This window comes from Ylistrum balloti, unplaced genomic scaffold (genome assembly GCF_031769215.1).
Source record: "Ylistrum balloti isolate Yb309-2 unplaced genomic scaffold, AGI_CSIRO_Ybal_v1 Utg369578, whole genome shotgun sequence".
NCBI lineage: Eukaryota > Metazoa > Mollusca > Bivalvia > Pectinida > Pectinidae > Ylistrum > Ylistrum balloti.
The window spans coordinates 102,250-128,889 of record NW_026781870.1 but is presented as its reverse complement, the minus strand read 5'-3'; the positions used below and the strand labels follow the sequence as shown (position 1 = coordinate 128,889).

Genomic DNA, 26,640 nt, shown 5'->3' with positions numbered 1-26,640 from the left:
AAGGAAATATTGATTTTGTAATTCTAATATTGCATTAATTAACTTTAAAAGTTAACTTTTTTTTATATTGTGTTCTTAACAGCTTCAAATTGACCATGATTATGGTTTTTTTTAAGAATGTGGAACTTACATAATTTGTTGATTTATTTGTTGATGTGTTTGTTTATGTAATTCATAAATGTTAATATTTCATTCCTTTTCTATTCTATTTAACTTGTAAATCAATCATTTGATATGCAATTTTATACCATATATTGCTGTAGAAATGAAGCTGTGATAAATCATAAATTGTTTTTATTTCCTGTCATTTTTCTGACAGTGGAGATTATATATATATCTGATGTATTACCTCTTAACGGAATGGATTCATATTACCCCACAGTATTATACAACATTAAATCCTTCATCTTGTAATATTAAGTTGGTCATCAGTCAAGGTTAAAAGGTCAAATGTCACATTTGCCATCTTCTGTAAAGTCATCAAACAATGATACTCATTGGAGCATGGGTATTCATGTCTGATGGACATTTTCTTGTCTTTTTTATGCTCCCGGAAGATAGAGCATATAGTCTTTGCTTTGTTTGCCTCATAATTTTGTCTGGAGCATATCACAAAAATTCTTAGAGGTATCTACATGAAACTTCAAAAGCAGATAGATCTTGATAAGGAGAAATACTGTGTACAAGAACCATAACTCTGTTTTGCATAATTAACATTGTAGGAGTTATTTCTTATTTATTTCATACTTAAATTTTGTCCAGAGCATAACACAAAAACTATAAGTTTGTATATGTGTGTATGTGTATTTAATTTGTATCAATTTCTGTATCTTAGATATAAGTTACAACCACAGAAACATTGTAAGTGAAATAGATAAACACAATAAATTGTTTTGGTAAGAAAATTATCTTAATTATATTTAATACTTGGATGATAATGTACTAGAAAAACAAATGCAAGCTGCTTTTATTAGAGGTTGGTAATAGAGATATGGGTAATGTAGGCTGATTAATGAATAAAATTGCATATACTTCATTGTTTTGTAGTGTCAGTGATGAAATAAAATTGAAGATTTGAAATTTCTTTGGTAGAAACCCTAAAAAAGCAATTAACTATCCTTAAAATGTAGCTTAAAGTTAAGATTTAATTACCAAACATTTGAGATTACTTCAGTATAAACCTTTAACAAGAGGCCAAATGGGCCTGAATTGCTTATCTATTCTGCAGATTAAGGCAATTTCTGCAAATTTGGATGCTCACTTCCCAAGCATGCTACTACACAAATACCATGACCCAAGACCTACTGATCGTTGAAAAAAAAAATTGACCCCTGTGCTATTGAAAGTGGGCCAAGGTCATTATATAAATAAACTTTGTAGCCCTTGATGCAAGTATGTTACTGACCCAATATCAGGACCCTGCATGGCCGTTTTGAATGTTGAGAATAATCGGATGTTGGTGGGTTAAAACCAGCATTCATAGACTATATGTATTTTTATTGAAGACATATCTGACGTCCATAACAAATCTGCATCTTACATTTCCAGTCAGGACCCAAAGAGCTTATGTAATAACCTGTTGTCCAGGGTATATTATCCTTCTTAAAACAGTATATTATACATTAGTAGTCCTCTTGAAAGAATGATTAAAGTGACATGAAGGCATGGTCCTTTGTTGGTCCAATACCAAAATTCAGATCTATAACACATTAAAGATGGTCACCATGTCTTCCATTTTAACATTTTATCACTTCTAATAAAGTCATTTATAGTCTACAGATGGCCTTATCCAAAATTTAGACTCATCCCACATTCAAGATGGCCGACATAGCAATCATCTTGAAAGTCTAAATTCTTATAATGTTATTGCTGTTTCTATTGATTTGAAAGACATATGAAGACAGGATTTTCTCTTATGATTTGTGTAGTTCCACAGTTTTATTTGAAATTCAGAACTGTGTTTTATTCAAGATGGGTGCCATCTTAATAAACTTCTTATTGCTAGGCTATTTGTCCTAATTAACAGAAAGCTCAATGCTATCTGACAATGGCTACTTCTTGAGAATGGACACCAGGACTAAAATCCATTATGAGTTGTGTGTGGTGTACATACACAAATAACGAAGAATGACAAACAGTGAGTCAAATTAAAGTGGCATATCTTTCTATATTAGCATCAAACATGAATTTTCCTAGAAAGCATAATTTCTTAATATTAGTAACACAAATATCATAGAAGATGGAGCATCAACATCTGGATTCCATGATTTTATTATTAGTTTTGGCTAGCTAGGCTAGCTATCATCAGAACCATTCTGATGACAGCTACTCTAGCGAGCTGAAACATATAAACCTAATATAAAACCACAGATGTTGGTACTCCATCCTCTATGTCATTTGTATTTAACTTCCTTGAAGGGGCTCTGTCGAATATTGTTGGCTTGATAGGGCTCTGTTGAATACTGTTGGGTATCCATTTTTGATTCCAGTGAGATCTGATCTACCAATGGAGACGACTAGGATGTTGGTTCTCTCACACTATGTTAGAAGTCTTGTTTTTATTGGTAACACTAAATAACATGGATGGTTTTGTTATTATCATGGTAATTTATGCTAAAGTTAAAGCTAAATTTATAAATCTCTGTAAAAATTAGAAATTAAGACCAAACGATATTCATCTTTAACAATACAACATAGTTTTTCAAATACTTACCATCAATTCATTATAATATAATTCTAATGCTAAATCTGATTCAATGAACACATCTTCAATCAACAATGAAAGTCAAGTGTTGTCAGACTGGAAAGTGATGTTTCTGGCAGTTTTCGTCTGCAGCCATGTGGTTTGTCATCTTAATTCAAATCATATTTGAAAATACAATATGTAATAAACATCTGATACAGAATGGCAATTTTCATGCATGCATGTATTTATGCATTAAAACATGAACTCAATTTACTTCAAAACAATTACTTTCAACACAAATAATATCAACTTAATTAATTAGTTTATCATTTTATTTTGGCACAAAAAAGGAATGTGTACAAAGTACTGGGAAAAATCTACATGGTTGGACAGGTGATTCCTTTGAAATCTTTGCTAATTTCACATCTCTCATCATATGTATCTCACTATCCTCTTTCATGATAAATATTACCTCTCACCATAATTGTATAGTCTGATAAATATTTCTGCAATCATAAATTGTCTTCCCTTAATTGTAAGCAATTCTCCTTATAAATTACATTTCCTCTAATCATACATATTTCCTGTCATCATACATGTCTCCTCTCATCATACATATTTCCTGTCATCATACATATCTCCTCTCATCATACATATTTTCTGTCATAATACTATACAAGGTAATGTACATTTTCTCATCATACCCGTATCATAAGTAACCCTTTGTCATCATAAAATCTTTTCTCCTGGACACCGGTCCCTTTTCAATATTGCCTTTGATTAAAAAATATGGATTTCTAAGAAAACAAATTAACAACTTATTATAATATAATATCATTAATAAAGGAAACTTTATCAACTCAATCCATGATCCCCAATATCTTCTTCGTATGGCGTTGTGGTGGTGTTGATTCGGTATACATAAACAGTAGGACAGGACTTGTTGTCAAAGAGTGTGTCACCAAATAGCACCGGGGTCACCATATTGTTCTGTAAATAAAAGATTTTTTAAGAGATATCTGTCTTTTCGAGTGCTCACACAATTTTTCAATAAGACAATATTTTGTAATTACTTGTATAATTAGTTGTTTTCCTAATTTAGCCTGTAATATACAACAAAATATATTTTTGAATGCAAAATTGAAGAATATGGAAGACATTTTTTATCTCTGTTGTATTAGAATAAACTTAAAATTAAAAACTAAAAGTTTTATCAAGGGTACTAGTAGAAATAATGAATTAATTGCTCGAAGTTCAGCAAGTACTTAAAATTTTACCAAATACCTATAGATCTATCAAAAGTATGTAAAATGTGATAGTTTAGGCATATCAAGTACATGTATAGCAGAAGTACTAATCAGTACTGTCACAAAATATTTAGACAAATTCTACTTGAGAACCAAAAGGCCAAGAAAACTAATTGTGGGCCTGTAGAATGCTGCATTGAGCTGCCTACTCTAATCAAATAAATGACTTGGTCACACTTTCATGGTCACAGGTGTCAAATGTTAACCTACAGATTCAGTGTTGATTTTGGGCCTGTACCATGCTGGGACAAAAGGCTATCAATTTGGTGCAAATCATTTATTTGGATATTTAAAGACATTTTTTTTTTTAAATACCTACCCGATTTTTTGCTTTTATAATAGCAGCACTATATCCTAGCTTTACTTTGTATCCATCCGCCTCAGCAGTATAATTTGCCTGAAATCACATAATTGAAAAACAAAAATTTTCAAAAACCAAAGTTATTGGTCACAACAACACCTTAAGGGTATATATCATTTCTGTCATATACCTTTGTGGACAGGTCACACAATATTAGGGGTTTTACTAAAACAGGTTACACATTCAGGGTATTTAAAATTTCAGTCACTTACCATTGTCTGAAGACAGATCATACAATATTGAGGGTAAGGCTAAAACAGGTTACACATTCAGGGTATTTAACATTTCAGTCACTTACCGTTGTCTGAAGACAGATCATACAATATTGAAGGCAAGGCTAAAACAGGTCACACATTTAGGGTATAAAACATTTCAGTCGCTTACCGTTGTATAATATTTCAGTTACTTAAATTTGTCCGCAGACAGATCACACAATCTTGAGGATAAGGCTTAAACAGGTCACACACATGTGATGCTTTTGTTACCTACCATTGTCTGAGGACATGGCTGGAACTGACCACACTTGGTAGAATAAGTAGCATTTCCCTTAGGAAAGTATTTACCCCCATAGTAAATGTACAGTTTACCATCATAATCTGAAGGAAAAACAAGTATTATGGCCATTTTAATGTTTCGAACAAATTTTGATAATCTCTTACATGTAAACAATATAGTAACCTCATGTATTGAATGAAAGATATCAGATGTTTTCATCTATAAGTTATAATGTATATATTTTTATTTGTTTTTACTCTTTATCAGCAATGGGTTGATTAACTATCAGTCCTTAAAGCATCCCTGCAGCAGTATCATTGTTGTTATACCCCTGTTACAATTACAGAATGTATGAGTGTTGGGAAAGAGAGTTCACAAACCTTCTGAGAACCATCGTGGTACAATGTCTGTAGCGTCATAATTACGTCGTGGCGCTCCAATCATTAGATCATCTATACCATCCGCGTTTACATCTTCAAACTGTACACAAAACAAATTGAATCTACAGGCATCAATAAACAGTCTATTCAGATTTGGGGCCTGCCAAAAGGCAGTACATAAATCAGTTATTAAAACCATGCTAAGAATTTGGGTATATCTACATAACAGATTAAATATTGACTGTTGTGCATAAAGGCATCATTATTACCATTTGACTAAATTCCAACCTCTTTACACAAAGTATCAAAACTAAAAACCTGGAATTAATTGTAAGAGAATTTCTGATCGATTGATGTTGAAACAAATGATTTCATTATTATAAGTATGATTTCAATAATTTTTAAATTGGAAATTATCCCAGTAATGTTGGAAATCACTATATCGCACAACTGTCCTGGTTGTGTTGTGTCGTACACAGCAATGTCATACATACACTCTTTCTTAAAGCACAGGCATAATATAAGTGTAACACTATCGTGACGCCATAAATAAATCATGTCTTGATGACTTCACATGAATCTCTAAAGAGCCTTGACACCTTAAATTATTGAACTTGTTCAGTTTATAAATTCTTTGTTACATAAATCCTCATGTAAGGTTCTCTATTTATATCATTTCAGACAAGACACAATCAGATTTCTTCAGTCTGCGCAATTTTTAATTCTTTAGTGTTGCACATCCTCCAAACAGCTATAAATACTATACCTTGACAAAAATGCCGAACCTGCCAAATTGTCTGTCGCCCGTGAAGGTAGCCAGAAGTTGGACGTTATTGTTTGTAATGTTATACACAAATACTACTCCTGCTTGGTGGATGTGGACAGGCACAGTCAAGTATGTTCCAGAGGCATCACGCCCCACCACACCTACAGCCAGGATCAGCGATTTATTATCGTAGGGAAAACCAACATCAGCACTGTATCCTGCCAAGTCAAACTGCTGTTCTCCATGTAGAGTGAGACCAGAAATATTGTAAGTCATTCCCAGGTTGTAGAGGTTCAGCGCCCCGACAGTCTGGAGGTCAGATGGGGTCAACTGACAGTCAGGTCTGTGATAGAGTATTGATGTATATTAAAATCACTTCATGTAAAATTGATCAGTGAATTATAAAGTAACTTAGATATAAAATAGCCACTACAAATACGATATATTTTATAAGATAAGTTGTAATTATAAAAACAGCTTCATAGATGCATGAAATTTTCATTACAAATACTTATTTATATAGTATATACCAAAACATATCTGGCCAATTCCTTCATGTACTGGCCATTTTTTTTTCATACTTTAAAAATGAGAACAGGAGGAATGCGGTGGACAACAACGGATAAACCAAGTCTCCTCAATAATACATTATGTGTTCAATGGAATCTTGATCAAACATGTAGAAATGTATTTTCAGTAATAAAAAGAAGAATGAAAAGAAAATGTTTTATTCTTAAAGTGATATGCATGAATTAAATGTCACAAACCTACTACATTTCCTGAAGTAAGGCTGTCCCACCATAACCAGGCCATTTCGTACTCTGATATTGTGTCCAAACCAGCTGTAAGCCTGTAAATAGTATACACCTGTCTCATGCTAAATGCACTGATAAAGAATTACAGGGAGTGATATATGTTCTAAATATTTATGATATAAGGAAACCCTGATAATTTAGCATGTCTTTTAATGAAACTTTGTTTGCTGAAGGTGATAAAGTACATAGTGAATTTGTCAACAAAACATCATTCTTTCACTTTTTACTGATCATGCTACACATGTAAAGCTATCAAACATACCTGTTTATTTTGTAAATTCCATTTTTCAATCAAAGATTCAAATGTTATCACCAGGTGTCCTGAAATGGAAAAAGAATTATTACAGTTTTTATCTCAATTATTTATCTCTCACTTTCAAATAAAGTGAGATGAACTTTACTACTGACATCAAAACAGAAAATGTCATACTAGTCAGATAGAATTTTTTTGCTTTCAAATCCAGAACCAATGAAATATATAATTGGAAAAATGATAACTGGCCTAAGTAAGATTGACTAGAGAGTTAAATACTGACCTGAGAACACTTTGACTACAGGGCTGAATACTGATGTGAGTAAGCTTGACTAGAGAGTTAAATACTGACCTGAGAACACTTTGACTACAGGGCTGAATACTGATGTGAGTAAGCTTGACTAGATGATTGAAGACTGACCTCTGTAAGTGTGACTGGATGGAGGGCTGGATACTGTTTGTTTGAGTAAACTTGACTGGAGAGTTGAATACTGACCTGAGTAAGCTGGACTTGAGGGTTGAATACTGACCTGAGTAAGCTTGACTAGAGAGATGAATACTGACCTGAGTAAGCTGGACTTGAGGGTTGCACACTGACCTGAGTAAGCTTGACTGGAGAGTTGAATGCTGACCTGAGTAAGCTTGACTGGAGAGTTGAATACTGACCTAAGTAAGCTTGACTAGTGAGATGAATACTGACCTGAGTAAGCTTGACTAAAGAGTTGTACACTGACCTAAGTAAGCTTGACTAGTGAGATGAATACTGACCTGAGTAAGCTGGACTTGAGGGTTGCACACTGACCTGAGTAAGCTTGACTGGAGAGTTGAATACTGACCTGAGTAAGCTTGACTGGAGAGTTGAATACTGACCTAAGTAAGCTTGACTAGTGAGATGAATACTGACCTGAGTAAGCTTGACTAAAGAGTTGGACACTGACCTAAGTAAGCTTGACTAGTGAGATGAATACTGACCTGAGTAAGCTTGACTAAAGAGTTGTACACTGACCTAAGTAAGCTTGACTAGTGAGATGAATACTGACCTGAGTGAGCTTGACATGAGGGTTGTACACTGACCTAAGTAAGCTTGACTAGTGAGATGAATACTGACCTGAGAACACTTTGACTACAGGGCTGAATACTGATGTGAGTGAGCTTGAATTGAGGGTTGCACACTGACCTGAGTAAGCTTGACTGGAGAGTTGAATACTGACCTGAGTAAGCTTGACTGGAGAGTTGAATACTGACCTGAGTAAGCATGACTAGAGGGCAGGGCTGATACAATGCCACTCTGATTTGCCACCACCTGATAGTATGGTGTCCCCAACAACAGGTCATGGTGACTATCCTTGTTAATGTCACCTGTCGTCATGGTAAATCCAAGATTACAGTACTGACTCTGAATTAAGAAAGTTCAGCAAGTTAAAGGTTTAATCAGGTATCAGGAGGTATGAACTGTTGTTTTTATAATGAAACTTGAAGACGAAATCTTTCTCTTTCCTTATATCTGCTGCAAGACCATAACTTAAAACTACAAAATGAAATTTCATTTATAATGCTATGAATGTCAGAGGATAAGATAATACACAGTTGTGATTTGGTACCTTGACAGCTGTACATACACCTACACATAATCTGTACATGTGGCCAAATAACTTCAATGTCATTTGAAGATAACAGTAAATTTGTGAATGAAGCTAGGGGAAGAGTTATAAATTAATGAAAGAAGACAAAATTATGATATAATATGAAGATGAAAACACTGACAATATTATATCTTACCTTACAGGTGATTGTTATATTTGGTTGGTAGAGTGTAGCATTAGGTCTCAGTTTACCATAGTAGATAAATACTGCTCCCTGTAAATGACATCACAATTTACCATAAAGTAGATAAAAACTGCCCCCTGTAAATGACATCACAGTTTACCATAGTAGATAAATACTGCTCCCTGTAATTGACATCACAGTTTACCATAGTAGATAAATACTGCTCCCTGTAACTGACATCACAGTTTACCATAGTAGATAAATACTGCTCCCTGTAACTGACATCACAGTTTACCATAGTAGATAAATACTGTTCCCTGTAATTGACATCACAGTTTACCATAGTAGATAAATACTGTTCCCTGTGACTGACATCATAGTTTACCATAGTAGATAAATACTGCTCCCTGTAACTGACATCATAGTTTACCATAGTAGATAAATACTGCTCCCTGTAACTGACATCATAGTTTACCATAGTAGATAAATACTGCTCCCTGTAATTGACATCACAGTTTACCATAGTAGATAAATACTGTTCCCTGTGACTGACATCATAGTTTACCATAGTAGATAAATACTGCTCCCTGTGACTGACATCATAGTTTACCATAGTAGATAAATACTGCTCCCTGTAACTGACATCATAGTTTACCATAGTAGATAAATACTGCTCCCTGTAACTGACATCATAGTTTACTATAGTAGATAAATACTGCTCCCTGTAATTGACATCACAGTTTACCATAGTAGATAAATACTGCTCCCTGTAACTGACATCATAGTTTACCATAGTAGATAAATACTGCTCCCTGTAATTGACATCACAGTTTACCATAGTAGATAAATACTGCTCCCTGTAATTGACATCACAGTTTACCATAGTAGATAAATACTGCTCCCTGTAATTGACATCACAGTTTACCATAGTAGATAAATACTGTTCCCTGTGACTGACATCATAGTTTACCATAGTAGATAAATACTGCTCCCTGTAACTGACATCATAGTTTACCATAGTAGATAAATACTGTTCCCTGTTATTAACATCACAGTTTACCATAGTAGATAAATACTGTTCCCTGTAATTGACATCACAGTTTACCATAGTAGATAAATACTGTTCCCTGTAATTGACATCACAGTTTACCATAGTAGATAAATACTGTTCCCTGTAATTGACATCACAGTTTACCATAGTAGATAAATACTGCTCCCTGTTATTAACATCACAGTTTACCATAGTAGATAAATACTGCTCCCTGTTATTAACATCACAGTTTACCATAGTAGATAAATACTGCTCCCTGTAATTGACATCACAGTTTACCATAGTAGATAAATACTGCTCCCTGTTATTAACATCACAGTTTACCATAGTAGATAAATACTGCTCCCTGTAAATGACATCACAGTTTACCATAGTAGATAAATACTGCTCCCTGTTATTAACATCACAGTTTACCATAGTAGATAAATACTGCTCCCTGTAAATAGACATCACAGTTTACCATAGTAGATAAATACTGCTCCCTGTTATTAACATCACAGTTTACCATAGTAGATAAATACTGCTCCCTGTTATTAACATCACAGTTTACCATAGTAGATAAATACTGCTCCCTGTAATTGACATCACAGTTTACCATAGTAGATAAATACTGTTCCCTGTAATTGACATCACAGTTTACCATAGCAGATAAATACTGTTCCCTGTAATTGACATCACAGTTTACCATAGTAGATAAATACTGTTCCCTGTAATTGACATCACACTTTACCATAGTAGATAAATACTGCTCCCTGTAATTGACATCACAGTTTACCATAGTAGATAAATACTGCTCCCTGTAATTGACATCACAGTTTACCATAGCAGATAAATACTGTTCCCTGTAATTGACATCACAGTTTACCATAGTAGATAAATACTGTTCCCTGTAATTGACATCACAGTTTACCATAGTAGATAAATACTGCTCCCTGTAATTGACATCACAGTTTACCATAGCAGATAAATACTGTTCCCTGTAATTGACATCACAGTTTACCATAGTAGATAAATACTGCTCCCTGTAATTTACATCACAGTTTACCATAGTAGATAAATACTGCTCCCTGTAATTGACATCACAGTTTACCATAGTAGATAAATACTGTTCCTTGTAATTGACATCACAGTTTACCATAGTAGATAAATACTGTTCCCTGTAATTGACATCACACTTTACTATAGTAGATAAATACTGCTCCCTGTAATTGACATCACAGTTTACCATAGCAGATAAATACTGCTCCCTGTAATTGACATCACAGTTTACCATAGTAGATAAATACTGTTCCCTGTAATTGACATCACAGTTTACCATAGTAGATAAATACTGTCTCCTGTAAATTGACATCATAGTTTACCATAGTAGATAAATACAGTCTCCTGTAAATTGACATCACAGTTTACCATAGCAGATAAATACTGTTCCCTGTAATTTACATCACACTTTACCATAGCAGATAAATACTGTTCCCTGTAATTGACATCACAGTTTACCATAGTAGATAAATACTGTTCCCTGTAATTGACATCACAGTTTACCATAGTAGATAAATACTGCTCCCTGTAATTGACATCACAGTTTACCATAGCAGATAAATACTGTTCCCTGTAATTGACATCACAGTTTACCATAGTAGATAAATACTGCTCCCTGTAATTGACATCACAGTTTACCATAGCAGATAAATACTGTTCCCTGTAATTGACATCACAGTTTACCATAGCAGATAAATACTGTTCCCTGTAATTGACATCACACTTTACCATAGCAGATAAATACTGTTCCCTGTAATTGACATCACAGTTTACCATAGTAGATAAATACTGCTCCCTGTAATTGACATCACAGTTTACCATAGCAGATAAATACTGTTCCCTGTAATTGACATCACAGTTTACCATAGTAGATAAATACTGCTCCCTGTAATTTACATCAAAATAAATGAAATGTTACATATTTTCATACATTCAAAAGTAAATAGTATTAGCTTCATTACATTCTGGAATCGGAATGGTATCTAATTGCCTATTTGTCAGGCATCAAAATAGTTCTTGGAAAATGCACAAAAAAAAATCAATAACTTGGAAAAAGTAATTCTTTGTTGTAGAAGATGTCATATTTACAGGTATATACTATAGCACTGTACGGGTATGTACTAAATTGTACAGGTATATATCAAAATGAACAGGTATATACTGCACTGTACAGGTATATACAAGAACAAGAGTCATACATTGTAGTCAAGTTGTCCATGGTTCCTGAATGCTGGAGCTCCTACAGCCACATCTAGATCTCCATCCTGGTTAATATCTAACACAGCCACCGATGTACCAAACAGGGACTGGGCCTGGAAATATACAACAGGTGTCATAAATATAACCATCAAGTGGTCACTTCACAGGTATCTGTTGTAATATTAGTTACCATTCGAGGTCAAGGGGACTCTTGTATATTAATTACAGGACGAGATCCTGGGACTGTTGTATATTAGTAACCTGTGGAGGTCCTGAGGAATATTGTACACTGACAGAATTTTGTCTCCATTGAATTTAAGCCCTTTTTATCAATGAATGAATAGGGATGGTGAATAATTTATGAAAGGGGCCAGGGGAGAGGGGCAAAAATTTGTTAAACTTGTTAACTCTGTTACATAATTCTCAAGAGTGCATAATGAACTTGTGGTGAATTAATGTAAAATGGTTCAAGGGCGAAAATAACCTGGGGCGAAGATATCCTGCAGTACAATGTTTTAAATTAGTTACCTATGAAGGGCCTATAGAGGACTGTTGTATATTAGTTACCAGGGAAGGACACTGGTATAGCGTTGAATATTAATACCTAGAGGAGGTCCCTGGGAAACTGTTGTAAGTAAGTTACATGTGAAGGTTCCAGGGGACTGTTGTATATTGGTTACTTATGGAGGTCCAAGGCTACTGTTGTATATTGGTTACCTGTGAAGGGCCATGGTGTCTGTTGTATATTGGTTACCTGTGGAGGTCTCAGGGGGCTGTTGTATATTGGTTACCTGTGAAGGGCCATGGTGTCTGTTGTATATTGGTAACCTGTGGAGGTCTCAGGGGGCTGTTGTATATTGGTTACCTGTGAAGGGCCATGGTGTCTGTTGTATATTGGTTACCTGTGGAGGTCTCAGGGGGCTGTTGTAAGTAAGTTACCTGTGGAGGTCCCAGGGGACTGTTGTAAGTAAGTTACCAGTGGAGGTCTCAGGAAACTGTTGGTTACCTGTGGAGGTCTCAGGGGACTGTTGTAAGTTAGTTACATGTGGAGGTCCCAGGGAACTGTTGGTTACCTGTGGAGGTCTCAGGGGACTGTTGTAAGTTAGTTACAAGTGGAGGTCCCAGGGAACTGTTAGTATTGTTGTATATTGGGTACCTGGGGAGGTCCCAGTGTATTATTGTATATTGGTTACCTGGGGAGGTTCTAGTGTATTGTTGTATATTGGTTACCTGGGGAGGTCCTTGTGTATTGTTGTATATTGGTTACCTAGGGAGGTCCTAGTGTATTGTTGTATATTGGGTACCTGGGGAGGTCCCAGTGTATTGTTGTATATCGGTTACCTGTCGAGGATCCAGCAGACTGTTGTGTATTGGTTACCTATGGAGATCCCAGAGGACAGTTGTATATTAGTTACATGTGGAGGATACAGGGGAGTATTGTATATTAGTTACGTGTGGAGGATACAGGGGAGTATTGTATATCAGTTACCTGTGGAGGTCCCAGGGGACTATTGTAAGTAAGTTACCAGTGGAGGTCTCAGGGAACTGTTGGTTACCTGTGGAGGTCTCAGGGGACTGTTGTAAGTTAGTTACATGTGGAGGTCCCAGGGAACTGTTCTATATTGGTTACCTGCAGTGGTCCCAGGGAACTGCTGTATATTGGTTACCTATGGAGGTCCCAGGCTACTGTTGTATATTGGTCACCTGTGGAGGTCCCAGTGTATTGTTGTATATTGGTTACCTGGGGAGGTTCTAGTGTATAGTTGTATATTCGGTACCTGGGGAGGTCCTTGTGTATTGTTGTATATTGGGTACCTGGGGAGGTCCTTGTGTATTGTAGTATATTGGGTACCTGGGGAGGTCCTTGTGTATTGTTGTATATTGGTTACCTAGGGAGGTCCCAGTGTATTGTTGTATATTGGTAACCTGGGGAGGTCCTTGTGTATTGTTGTATATTGGGTACCTGGGGAGGTCCTAGTGTATTGTTGTATATTGGGTACCTGGGGAGGTCCCAGTGTATTGTTGCATATCGGTTACCTATCGAGGATCCAGCAGACTGTTGTGTATTGGTTACCTATGGAGATCCCAGAGGACAGTTGTATATTAGTTATGTGTGGAGGATACAGGGGAGTATTGTATATTAGTTATGTGTGGAGGATACAGGGGAGTATTGTATATTAGTTACGTGTGGAGGATACAGGGGAGTATTGTATATTAGTTATGTGTGGAGGATACAGGGGAGTATTGTATATTAGTTACGTGTGGAGGATACAGGGGAGTATTGTATATTAGTTACGTGTGGAGGATACAGGGGAGTATTGTATATTAGTTATGTGTGGAGGATACAGGGGAGTATTGTATATTAGTTACGTGTGGAGGATACAGGGGAGTATTGTATATTAGTTACGTGTGGAGGATACAGGGGAGTATTGTATATTAGTTACGTGTGGAGGATACAGGGGAGTATTGTATTTTAGTTATGTGTGGAGGATACAGGGGAGTATTGTATATTAGTTACGTGTGGAGGATACAGGGGAGTATTGTATATTAGTTACGTGTGGAGGATACAGGGGAGTATTGTATATTAGTTATGTGTGGAGGATACAGGGGAGTATTGTATATTAGTTACGTGTGGAGGATACAGGGGAGTATTGTATATTAGTTACGTGTGGAGGATACAGGGGAGTATTGTATATTAGTTACCTGTGGAGGTCCCGGGGGACTGTTGTATATCAGTTACCTGTGGAGGTCCCGGGGGACTATTGTATATCAGTTACCTATGGAGGTGCCGGAGGACTGTTGTATATTGGTTACCTGTGGTGGTCCCAGGGGACTGTTGTATATTGGTTGCCTGTGGAGGTCCCAGGGGACTGTTGTGTATTGGTTACCTGTAGAGGTCTCAGGGGACTGTTGTATATTAGTTACGTGTGGAGGATACAGGACAGGGGAGAATTGTATATTAGTTACCTGTGGAGGGCCATGTAGAGTACAATTTGCTTGTTCATTCATATTAAGTTCATAAAAGGCACCTTGAGCAACAGGTATTCCATCATCCGACCCTGTCAAAATAGCATAATTAATGGGCAAAAAATCAAATTTCATATATATCAAAAGTTTATGGTTTAGGCACGTTATTGATCACTTGATTGGTTAAGGAGAGACAACTATCATTCTATATATTGATGAAATATATTTTGTACTTAGGATTCATACTTTATCACATCAACAGATCTGACCAATTATATCTGTACTATATTGTAGTTAAATCAGAAACAGACAATTTTGAAGTACCATATATCGGTATTCTTAGTGTAAAATAATGTGATGCTCACCTTTTTTTTGCTGTACTTTGTTTTTGTTTTTTCATTGTTTTTTCTTTTATATTTATATATAAACAACTTAATACCAAACTTTAAAAAATCAATATTAATGTATGGACATATGAATTCACCTATAAGATACACAAAAGAAAAACCTGTAACCATGCACATGTCTAAACTATTGTTAGCTCACCATATAAAATATACACTCTGCCTTGGTCAGGACTGCCTCCGCCCCCATATCCAGGGGCCCCCACCACCAAATCATCATTACCGTCACCACTAATGTCACCAACTGCAAGTGACCTATAAATGAAAAAGCTGCCAGTAATATTGGATACACAGTGGATAGGTATTGGATACAAACCATTCAGCAAATGTATACATGCACAAAGCATAATTTTTTGTGGGTCATATTGTTTTTCTTGTAGGTCAACATTACATGAATATCAAACAGTATGATTATTACTCAGAAATGTCAAGTACAGTTGGATGTACCAGTGCATGTAGTAATTATCACAATGTATGGGTCTTGCATATTTCTTAATGTGAAACAAGGGACATGGTAATTTTAAAGAAACATCAGTAATTATTTACCATCCAAATTTAGCAAATCTGTCAGGAGCGTAGTAGATACCCATCATATTTGGACTGTCTCTTAGTTGTTCCAATTCCTTCCTTTTCTTCTTTTCCTCCATAATACTCTTCCTCCTTGTTAGTATAGCATTCCTCCTCTTTTCTAATAAAGACTTATCAAAATATTTACAAATCATTATGGGTTACCAGGAAACTAACATTTAAAGAGATGGATACTTAATTTGCTACAATTAAACTTGGCAGAACAAACCAATATGAGACAAATACTGCTGGCAGTATGTAACATATAAGATGAGAAAAGGAGCTGCTGGAAGTATATACTGTAGAAGACAAGAACATTAACTGCTGCCAGTATATAATAGTATCAGATGTTTTTGGTGATTACATTTCATCAGTTAAAATGTTTAAATTATAATCCCTCTAAAATAGCAACAGTGGAGGTGTCAAGGGAATTCAAAATAAACTTCAGATTCTGCTGATAAAGGGATAAGGACTTTTTCATTGTTGTTTGTTGGTCAAGATGCTTTCAATGTAGAAAGAAGCTGCTAATAATTGTAATGATTACCCTGATCTTGTGGCCTGGTTTGACAAGAATACCCCTATAGGCCTTCTCCACAATAACATCATCCTGTGTAAGACCACGTAGGTCAGGCTGTCGAAAGAAGCCATTCTTCTCCTTATTGTTGTGAAATCTGTAAAACTCTTGTGAGGATGACCCATTACAGTTGATAAACAGTGGATTGTGTGGGATCACACATGAACTGAAACAGAAAAAATAAACTCTACCTGAAGTTAAAAACAAACAACACACGACATATACACAATTAACCCATACAACACAAGAAATAGAAAAAATGCAGATTAAAGAACAGGAAAAACTTTTTGCTGGCTGCTCTTAACAGGAACTGAACAGGTATCTCTTACATGATTATCCAAGGTTCCATCAATTCAGTCACATTTTATATATTTGTAACAAGCTACACCAATCTACCACACTGCTCCCTACACTTTTGTTGAGATTTCACAAACTGCAATTAAGGATCTCAACACTACAACCTGTGGACATCACATCAAAAAACTACAACCAAGGCTCTTAACACCACAACCTGTGGACATCACATCAGAAACTACAACTAAGGCGCTCCACACCACAACCTGTGGGCATCACATCAGAAAACTCCAACTAAGGCTCTCAACACCACAACCTGTGGGCATCACATCAGAAAACTCCAACTAAGGCTCTCACCACCACAACCTGTGGACATTACATCAGAAAACTGCAACTAAAGCTCTCCACACCACAACCTGTGGACATCACATCAGAAAACTGCAACTAAAGCTCTCAACACCACAACCTGTGGACATCACATCAGAAAACTGCAACTAAGGCTCTCCACACCACAACCTGTGGACATCACATCAGAAAATTCCAACTAAAGCTCTCAACACCACAACCTGTAGACATCACATCAGAAAACTCCAACTAAGGCTCTCACCACCACAACCTGTGGGCATCACATCAGAAAACTCCAACTAAGGCTCTCAACACCACAACCTGTGGGCATCACATCAGAAAACTCCAACTAAGGCTCTCACCACCACAACCTGTGGACATTACATCAGAAAACTACCACTAAAGCTCTCCACACCACAACCTGTGGACATCACATCAGAAAACTCCAACTAAGGATCTCAACACCACAACCTGTGGACATCACATCAGAAAACTCCAACTAAGGCTCTCACCACCACAACCTGTGGACATTACATCAGAAAACTGCAACTAAAGATCTCAACACCACAACCTGTGGACATCACATCAGAAAACTGCAACTAAGGCTCTCCACACCACAACCTGTGGACATCACATCAGAAAACTCCAACTAAAGCTCTCAACACCACAACCTGTGGGCATCACATCAGAAAACTCCAACTAAGGCTCTCAACACCACAACCTGTGGACATTACATCAGAAAACTGCAACTAAAGCTCTCAACACCACAACCTGTGGACATCACATCAGAAAACTCCAACTAAGGCTCTCCACACCACAACCTGTGGACATCACATCAGAAAACTACAACTAAAGCTCTCCACACCACAACCTGTGGACATCACATCAGAAAACTCCAACTAAGGATCTCAACACCACAATCTGTGGACATCACATCAGAAAACTACAACTAAAGCTCTCAATACCACAACCTGTGGACATCACATCAGAAACCTACAAATAAGGATCTCAACACCACAACCTGTGGCATCACATCAGAAAACTTTAACTAAGGCTCTCAACACCACAACCTGTGGACATCACATCAGAACCTACAACTAAAGCTCTCCACACCACAACCTGTGGACATCACATCAGAAAACTCCAACTAAGGCTCTCAACACTACAACCTGCGGACATCACATCAGAAAACTACAACTAAGGCGCTCCACACCACAACCTGTGGACATTACATCAGAAAACTGCAACTAAAGCTCTCAACACCACAACCTGTGGACATCACATCAGAAAACTGCAACTAAGGCTCTCACCACCACAACCTGTGGACATTACATCAGAAAACTGCAACTAAAGCTCTCAACACCACAACCTGTGGACATCACATCAGAAAACTCCATCTAAGGCTCTCACCACCACAACCTGTGGACATCACATCAGAAACCTATAAATAAGGATCTCAACACCACAACCTGTGGCATCACATCAGAAAACTCCAACTAAGGCTCTCAACACCACAACCTGTGGACATCACATCAGAACCTACAACTAAAGCTCTCCACACCACAACCTGTGGACATCACATCAGAAAACTCCAACTAAGGCTCTCAACACCACAACCTGTGGACATCACATCAGAACCTACAACTAAAGCTCTCCACACCACAACCTGTGGACATCACATCAGAAAACTCCAACTAAGGCTCTCAACACCACAACCTGTGGACATCACATCAGAAAACTCCAACTAAGGCTCTCAACACCACAACCTGTGGACATCACATCAGAAAACTCCAACTAAGGCTCTCAACACCACAACCTGTGGACATCACATCAGAAAACTCCAACTAAGGCTCTCAACACCACAACCTGTAGACATCACATCAGAAAACTCCAACTAAGGCTCTCACCACCACAACCTGTGGGCATCACATCAGAAAACTACAACTAAGGCTCTCACCACCACAACCTGTGGACATCACATCAGAAAACTCCAACTAAGGCTCTCAACACCACAACCTGTAGACATCACATCAGAAAACTACAACTAAGATTCTCAACTATTTTTCAAAGGCAGTACATTTTTGGTGAGCTTAGTACCAACCATAGGCTCATTGCTGGTGAAATAGTATAATGTTTAAAGTTGTATTACTGACCTGGTGCCGTTCTCCAGCATGGTGATGGTGCGGTTCCACAGTCGAGCTGACCAACCTGCCATGTCTCTAACTCCGCCCAGGAAGTAATCAAGGTATTCATCAACAAGAAATGGACTGGTATTGGCAACAGCAGCATATGCCTGTCAAACCAATGTCACATTATTTTTGTATGATATCATACAACAGACTTTGGTATGAATCAATTTAAGTTTTATTGTGAGAATCATTGACACTATGGAAATTAACAATCTGTTTAATACTATGACTGACCATCAGGCATGCCATATGAAAACTATACATCATTCAAAAATGTTTGATTTACAGTCTAATCTTAATATGTAATTTTGTTGTTTTTTTTGCTGGGTTTATCTCCTTGTCTAGTAGCTAGTAGCTATGCCCTTCACAACCTAAGGGAGGTGTGCCACCTGTCATCCAAAGTATTTTGGGTTAAGTTTCTTGACCAACAACACAGCCATTGGTGCACAAGACGATCAGTTTCTCAGCTTCCTTAGATACAATTAAACTGCCCCGGGTTGCTGTCCATCATCCTTGTGAAAAACACTCCAGGACACACACATGTACTTCTAGTCATGTACCCCACATGACTATATACAGACAATGAACTGTGATACTTACATCTGAGCCACCAGCGATCTCAGCATACCTGTAATTATAATGTATTCATAACCTGTTTACTTGTTAATATTATTCAAAGCTTGGGAATTATCACTGATACAAAGAAGAAATCACCTGTTTCATATAAAGTCAGAATGCTCACCCTCCTACAAGGAGTAAAGTAGAACAGTTGTCGATGACTGGACTGGTGATCCTGGTCGTACCATAAAACTCCTGATAAATCCTTGTCAGGTCATCTACAGGAACATACCTATCATACATATCAAAATATTTCATTGAAAATATTTGTTGTATATATCATTAAAAAACTACATATAAGGAAAACCTACATACACTGATATTAGGTGATTTATCAATTAATTAACTAATTAAAAGGCAGGCAGGCTTATCCCAATGAATCCAGAGTGTCAGTCAAATCACAATTCACACAAACAGAATGTGACTCACCATTCATTACTTTAAAGGTCCATGTAAACATCAAACAGAATGTGACTCACCACTCACTACTCTAAAAGGTATGTAAACAGTAAACAGAATGTGACTCGCCATTCATTACTCTTAAAGGTCCATGTAAACATCAAACAGAATATGACTCACCATTCATTACTTTAAAAGGTCCATGTAAACATCAAACAGAATGTGACTCACCACTCACTACTCTAAAGGGTCCATGTAAACATCAAACAGAATGTGACTCACCATTCATTACTTTAAAAGGTCCATGTAAACATCAAACAGAATGTGACTCACCACTCACTAATCTAAAAGGTCCATGTAAACATCAAACAGAATGTGACTCACCACTCACTACTCTAAAGGGTCCATGTAAACATCAAACAGAATGTGACTCACCATTCATTACTCTAAAAGGTCCATGTAAACATCAAACAGAATGTGACTCACCACTCACTACTCTAAAAGGTCCATGTAAACATCAAACAGAATGTGACTCACCATGCATTACTTTAAAAGGTCCATGTAAACATCAAACAGAATGTGACTCACCATTCATTACTTTAAAAGGTCCATGTAAACAGTAAACAGAATGTGACACACCACTCACTACTCTAAAAGGTCCATGTAAACATAAAACAGAATGTGACTCACCACTCACTACTCTAAAAGGTATGTAAACACCAAACAGAATGTCACTCAGCACTCACTACTCTAAAAGGTCCATGTAAACATCAAACAGAATGTGACTCACCACTCACTACTCTAAAAGGTCCATGTAAACATCAAACAGAATGTGACTCACCACTCACTACTCTAAAAGGTCCATGTAAACATCAAACAGAATGTGACTCACCACTCACTACTCTAAAAGGCATGTAAACACCAAACAGAATGTCACTCAGCACTCACTACTCTAAAAGGTCCATGTAAACACCAAACAGAATGTCACTCAGCACTCACTACTCTAAAAGGTCCATGTAAACATCAAACAGAATGTGACACACCACTCACTACTCTAAAAGGTCCATGTAAACATAAAACAGAATGTGACTCACCACTCACTACTCTAAAAGGTATGTAAACACCAAACAGAATGTCACTCAGCACTCACTACTCTAAAAGGTCCATGTAAACATCAAACAGAATGTGACTCATCACTCACTACTCTAAAAGGTCCATGTAAACATAAAACAGAATGTGACTCACCACTCACTACTCTAAAAGGTATGTAAACAGTAAACAGAATGTGACTCGCCATTCATTACTCTAAAAGGTCCATGTAAACATCAAACAGAATGTGACTCACCACTCACTACTCTAAAAGGTCCATGTAAACAGAATGTGACTCACCATTCATTATTTTAAATGGGCCATGTAAACATAATACTGATTTCAACATACCATTCATTCCTTCAGGGGGTCCATGCAAACATCAAATAGATTTTGACGCTCCATTCATTCCATCATAGAGTCAATGTAAACATCAGAAACAGATTTGACTTACCATTCCTTGAGAGGATCCATGAACAGTGTAACATCCATATCATACAGGTTCATTACATCTCCACCTAGAAACAAAACAAGTATCTTAATAATTATTTTTGCTGATTGAACAAAGCCAATTATCATCTGAAAATATTGACCTTTAAAGGGACCATCTTTAATTAAAATCCTTTCTTTAATCAGTTTTCAAACTGATTTACATCTGACTTACCGAAATCAGCAGCTGAGCGAGCATCACTGTAGGAGCCATGAAAGTTTTCCTAGATAAAGTTAAACAAACATGTTAATCAGTTCTTCTATCATATTGATTCTTGTTAAAAGATGTTAGGCAACTCAATATATTTTCTCAGACGTTTTTTATTCAAGGAAAATCCTTAACTTCACTTTTTCAACAGACAATATAAATCGTTTATACACTCACCATTCCCATGGCAGTGATGAAGCCCTGGTCCATGCCGAGACTGTGCCATACAACATCAGACACTTGGTGGGAGACAACCCCAAACATGAAGGCTACCAGTTTCTCTGTGGCCTGTAATACAAACAAGGTAACATTCAACATTGGTTTCAAATGAGTAAGGGAAGACAACTCTAACCCTAAAACAGTGGTACAATGTACCACTAGTTTCTCAATGGTCTTGTAATACAAACAAGTTTTAAACAGTCAGCATAAACATCAAAGGAAAAAGGGGGATATCTCCCAAATATTCATCATTCAGAACAAATAAACTGGCAACTGATCCACTATAGGTGTGACCTAATGTTGAGGACAGTGACAGTTACATAATACTGAGGACTGTGACATTTACAATGTCCCAGGGATGAGGACCAATACACCTAAAATGTCCAAGATTTAAGGAGATTGACAAATACCATGTTCCATTGTTGAGGAGGGTGACACCTACCATGTCCAACAGTTAAGGAGATTAACATATACCATGTTCAATGGTTGAGGAGGGTGATACCTACTATGTCCCAGGGTTGAGGAGGGTGACACCTAAATTGTCCCAGGGTTGTGGAGGGTGATACCTACTAACTGGGACTGAGGAGGGTGACACCTAAATTGTCCCAGGGTTGTGGAAGGTGATACCTACTATGTCCCAGGGTTGAGGAGGGTGGTGCCTACCATGTCCCAGGGTTGAGGAGGGTGACAACTACCATGTCCAACAGTTAAGGAGATTAACATATACCATGTTCAATGGTTGAGGAGGGTGATACCTACTATGTTCCAGGGTTGAGAAGGGTGACACCTAAATTGTCCCAGGGTTGAGGAGGGTGATACCTACTATGTCCCAGGGTTGAGGAGGGTGGTGCCTACCATGTCCCAGGGTTGAGGAGGGTGACACCTTTTATGTCCTATAGGACTGAGCAGGGCGACACCTACCATGTCCCATGGTTGAGGGCAGTGACACCTACCATGTCCAAGAGTTAAGAAGATTGACAGATACCATGTCCCAGGGTTGAGGAGGGTGACATCTATTATGTCTTATAGGGCTTAGGAGGGCGACACCAAAATTGTCCCAGGGTTGAGGAAGGCGACACCTTTTATGTCATGTAGGGCTGAGGAGGATAACATCTACTATGTCTCAGGAGAAAAGACAATAACACCTACTGTGTCTCAAAGTTGAGGAGGGTGACACCTACCTTGTCCCAGGATTGAGGAGGGTGACACCTACCGTGTCCCAGGGTGGAGGAGGGTGACACCTACTATGTCTCAGGAGAAAAGACAATAACACCTACCGTGTCCCAGGGTTGAGGATAATGATTCCTGATGTAGTTGATGGTTGCATTAAGAAAACCAGACCAGTGAGTGTCCTCAGACACATTGTGGTAATTTCCTGAGATAAAAGATTCAATTTCAAAAGAATTTGATTTTCCTATTAAAGTGATTTAAAATACACTTTTTTTTCCTTCTGTTTTAATAACAGTTTCTCCTCTTCCCAGTTTTCTTATTTTTGAAAATTTAAGTATAATCATGAACAAAAGCGGACTTATTGACTTCTTACCATCTAATTAGCTCTGGCCAGGAGGGTGAAACTGGTGAATTTAAAGATGTTTATTTGAAAACTTGAACAGGTCAGATTAAATGTATTTATTTATTTAGGTATAGTGAAAGAAACATTTTCAAAGACGAAAGTTTCACCTAAAACATAATCACCAAAAAGTAAAGATTCTATAAACTACTAATGATTTATTTCTCTTATTGAAGATAAATTATAATGTATACATTTATATAGGAAATGATACAGATTTTTCAGGATTACCTTTATCACACAGAGAACTGTAGAAGGCATCAGGGTACGGACTACCAGCCATAAAGGCATCATGATGCTTGGTTATAATCTGAAGTTGGACAATCATTCACAAGTTTCCATTAATGATAAAAAAAACTTAGATCATAATTATAAGCTATATGCATTTAAAGAGTTCCAAAATTCTTTATAAAAAATTGGTTACATATCTTATTTCATTTTCTTCTTAAAAAGAAAAAAGTGCTGGATGCTAGTGCCTAATGATATTAAGATCTTGTATATCAGAATAGCCAATTCATTTTCTAAACAATCCAAAAGCATGACAAACTAAAAACTATGTGTTTCATATCATATGTCAAAAAATACAAACCTCTTTATAATCAACATGTGAAGGACCAATGTTACCGAAATTTGCCTGTGCTCTTTCAGCTGTACAAAAGATTTTAAAAAGATATATTAAGAATAAATTAATTGAGAATAATAAAAATGAAAAAATAGTCATACCTCTCATGAAAATAATAATTATCAATTTGTTGATCAATTTCCTGATTATTAGCTATAGCATTGTTTTCATTGAAGGAAAAGGTATCAGACCTCTCCTACTCTAATATGATTACCTGCATATTGTGTTCTATAATCTATAGTCTTAAATATGATTCTTCAGTTTTGTTTATTGGTTAAATTGGTTTTTTTTGTCCTGAGGGAAGAAATTATCTCATGGCTGAACATTGAAAGATATTGCACCTTTTCGTTTGATTGGTTGAGATTGACCCTGATTCACTTTCATAAAACATTGTATATATTATAATCACATGAAAAACTCCATTCCATTTTCCAGAATGTGTAAAATTGTTTTTGCAAAATCAATGAAATTGCAGAAATATATCAGGAAGAAATGGACCATTACTTCTCTTCCAGAATAAATGGTGTGTTTTTGAACAATCTTTGAATAACATATACTCTTAGGGAAAACAAAGGAATACTGTAATTCTTCAGTAAAAGGTAAGTTCTCTCCCCTTGTTGATGAAAGTTAATATGTACAGTATATTGTTTTTGGCTCAATGGGTGGATTATTCAGTGTCCAGTTGACTTGTCAAGAGGTACACACTTATATTACCTTCCTCATCTATTTTATATGTTATCTCTGGGCAATATTTTGTCAGACTTGTAAACAAGAATGAATGATTTTGAGATAAAGCTCACTGCAAAGTCTATTAATAAGAATAAATTTATTTCTCGATGAATGAATGAGTTGAATAATGAATGTATAAATTACAAATTGAATGAATGAATTACAGAATGAATAACGTACTAATTATAGGAAGATCTGAATGAATGAATGAATGAATGAATGAATGAATAAATGAATGTACAAACAAACGAACAAATGACAAATGAATGAATGTCATTATAGTGTTGAAAGAGAGCACTTTGCATGAGGACATATTTGTACAGATGCTGAATCCAGGGTCCCAACCCTGCAGTAGTCAATAATTTTGTTCTGGGACAATAAGACATTGAATTGCCAAAAAACCCAAAAAAAAAACTCTTATTTACTTGCTTAACCTTTGAACTTCTTCCCTTTAATTTGACTGAACAATTACATGTGCATTCATGGAAGAGAAGCGGTTTTAGTGAAGTTGAGACTACAGGTCCTCGGACGTCTTTAGGATATTTGAACTGCCATACTATACACAGAATAATTTCATGAACATGTACATCCATGAATGTCTTATGTGACCAAAATACGCATACAAACAACATAGTACTGATACATAATGTAGCTATATAGAATGTAGGACGCCTGCCAGCTTATCCTTGGGTACATTTTGTATCAAAGTTAATCACATCCGTGTACATAATATCACATAATATATGTGTACATACATGTATGTAAAGAACCAACACTTATACAAATATTGTCAATGAACATTGTGATTTGTAGAATTCCGTTTCCTTTACTATTTTACGACTGTAATTTGATATAATGTAAGTTATATTCTCACAACAGGAATGGGTGCAGATCCCAAAGTCTGCCACAAGAGTTTGTACGAACAACTTTCCCTAGGGTTGTTAGTATTAAATGAAATTACGAAAAATAAGAAGACTATCCAACAAGTGTCAACTTATAGTGTGAAACAGAGTAGCTAAGGGTTAGAGTTGCCGACTGTTGCAAGTTATATATTGAATTTTATTACTTTTCGTCGTTTCACTTCGTATAAATTTGGATAGACAATATTTAATTAATTTACATAAGTTTTACAATCAAGTTCCATGTGTACCCACAAATGACAATGTGTGTTGTTATGCCACAACCGCCCACATACAACATAAACGACAGAGGCAATAACAGAGAAAGTAAGGCCCGAC

The 26,640-nt window shown here is 36.5% G+C and overlaps 1 protein-coding gene across 2 annotated transcripts; it reads right to left on the bottom strand.

The window, feature by feature from the left end:
• Positions 1-3,000: 3,000 nt before the first annotated feature.
• Positions 3,001-26,640, bottom strand: LOC132543001 (phosphatidylinositol-glycan-specific phospholipase D-like). Of its 2 annotated transcripts, XM_060206457.1 has the most exons (24): positions 26,557-26,640; positions 24,641-24,699; positions 24,283-24,361; positions 23,759-23,856; positions 22,440-22,550; positions 22,230-22,278; positions 22,020-22,083; positions 20,202-20,309; positions 20,060-20,087; positions 19,424-19,563; positions 16,602-16,797; positions 16,037-16,188; positions 15,633-15,745; positions 15,087-15,178; positions 12,119-12,232; positions 8,843-8,920; positions 8,309-8,459; positions 7,073-7,131; positions 6,763-6,845; positions 5,996-6,338; positions 5,230-5,329; positions 4,844-4,950; positions 4,313-4,390; positions 3,001-3,676 (listed from the first exon to the last, which is right to left on the bottom strand). In XM_060206457.1, exons 1-24 carry the CDS (start codon positions 26,600-26,602, stop codon positions 3,542-3,544), a joined length of 2,583 nt encoding a protein of 860 aa, XP_060062440.1. In that variant the 5' UTR covers positions 26,603-26,640; the 3' UTR covers positions 3,001-3,541. The 2 variants fall into 2 exon arrangements, with proteins under 2 accessions (XP_060062440.1, XP_060062448.1); XM_060206465.1 differs by lacking the exons at positions 23,759-23,856; positions 26,557-26,640.

What these genes read in the sequence shown, in the direction of transcription:
- LOC132543001 (XM_060206457.1), bottom strand. Translation starts at nt 26,602, where the DNA reads ATGTTGTATGTGGGCGGTTGTGGCATAACAACACACATTGTCATTT. An exon ending in ATCCTCAACCCTGGGACACG is followed by an intron (nt 22,551 to 23,758) that starts GTAGGTGTTATT and finishes TTTGTATTACAG; the next exon opens with GCCACAGAGAAACTGGTAGC. An exon ending in ACTTTACTCCTTGTAGGAGG is followed by an intron (nt 20,088 to 20,201) that starts GTGAGCATTCTG and finishes TTATAATTACAG; the next exon opens with GTATGCTGAGATCGCTGGTG.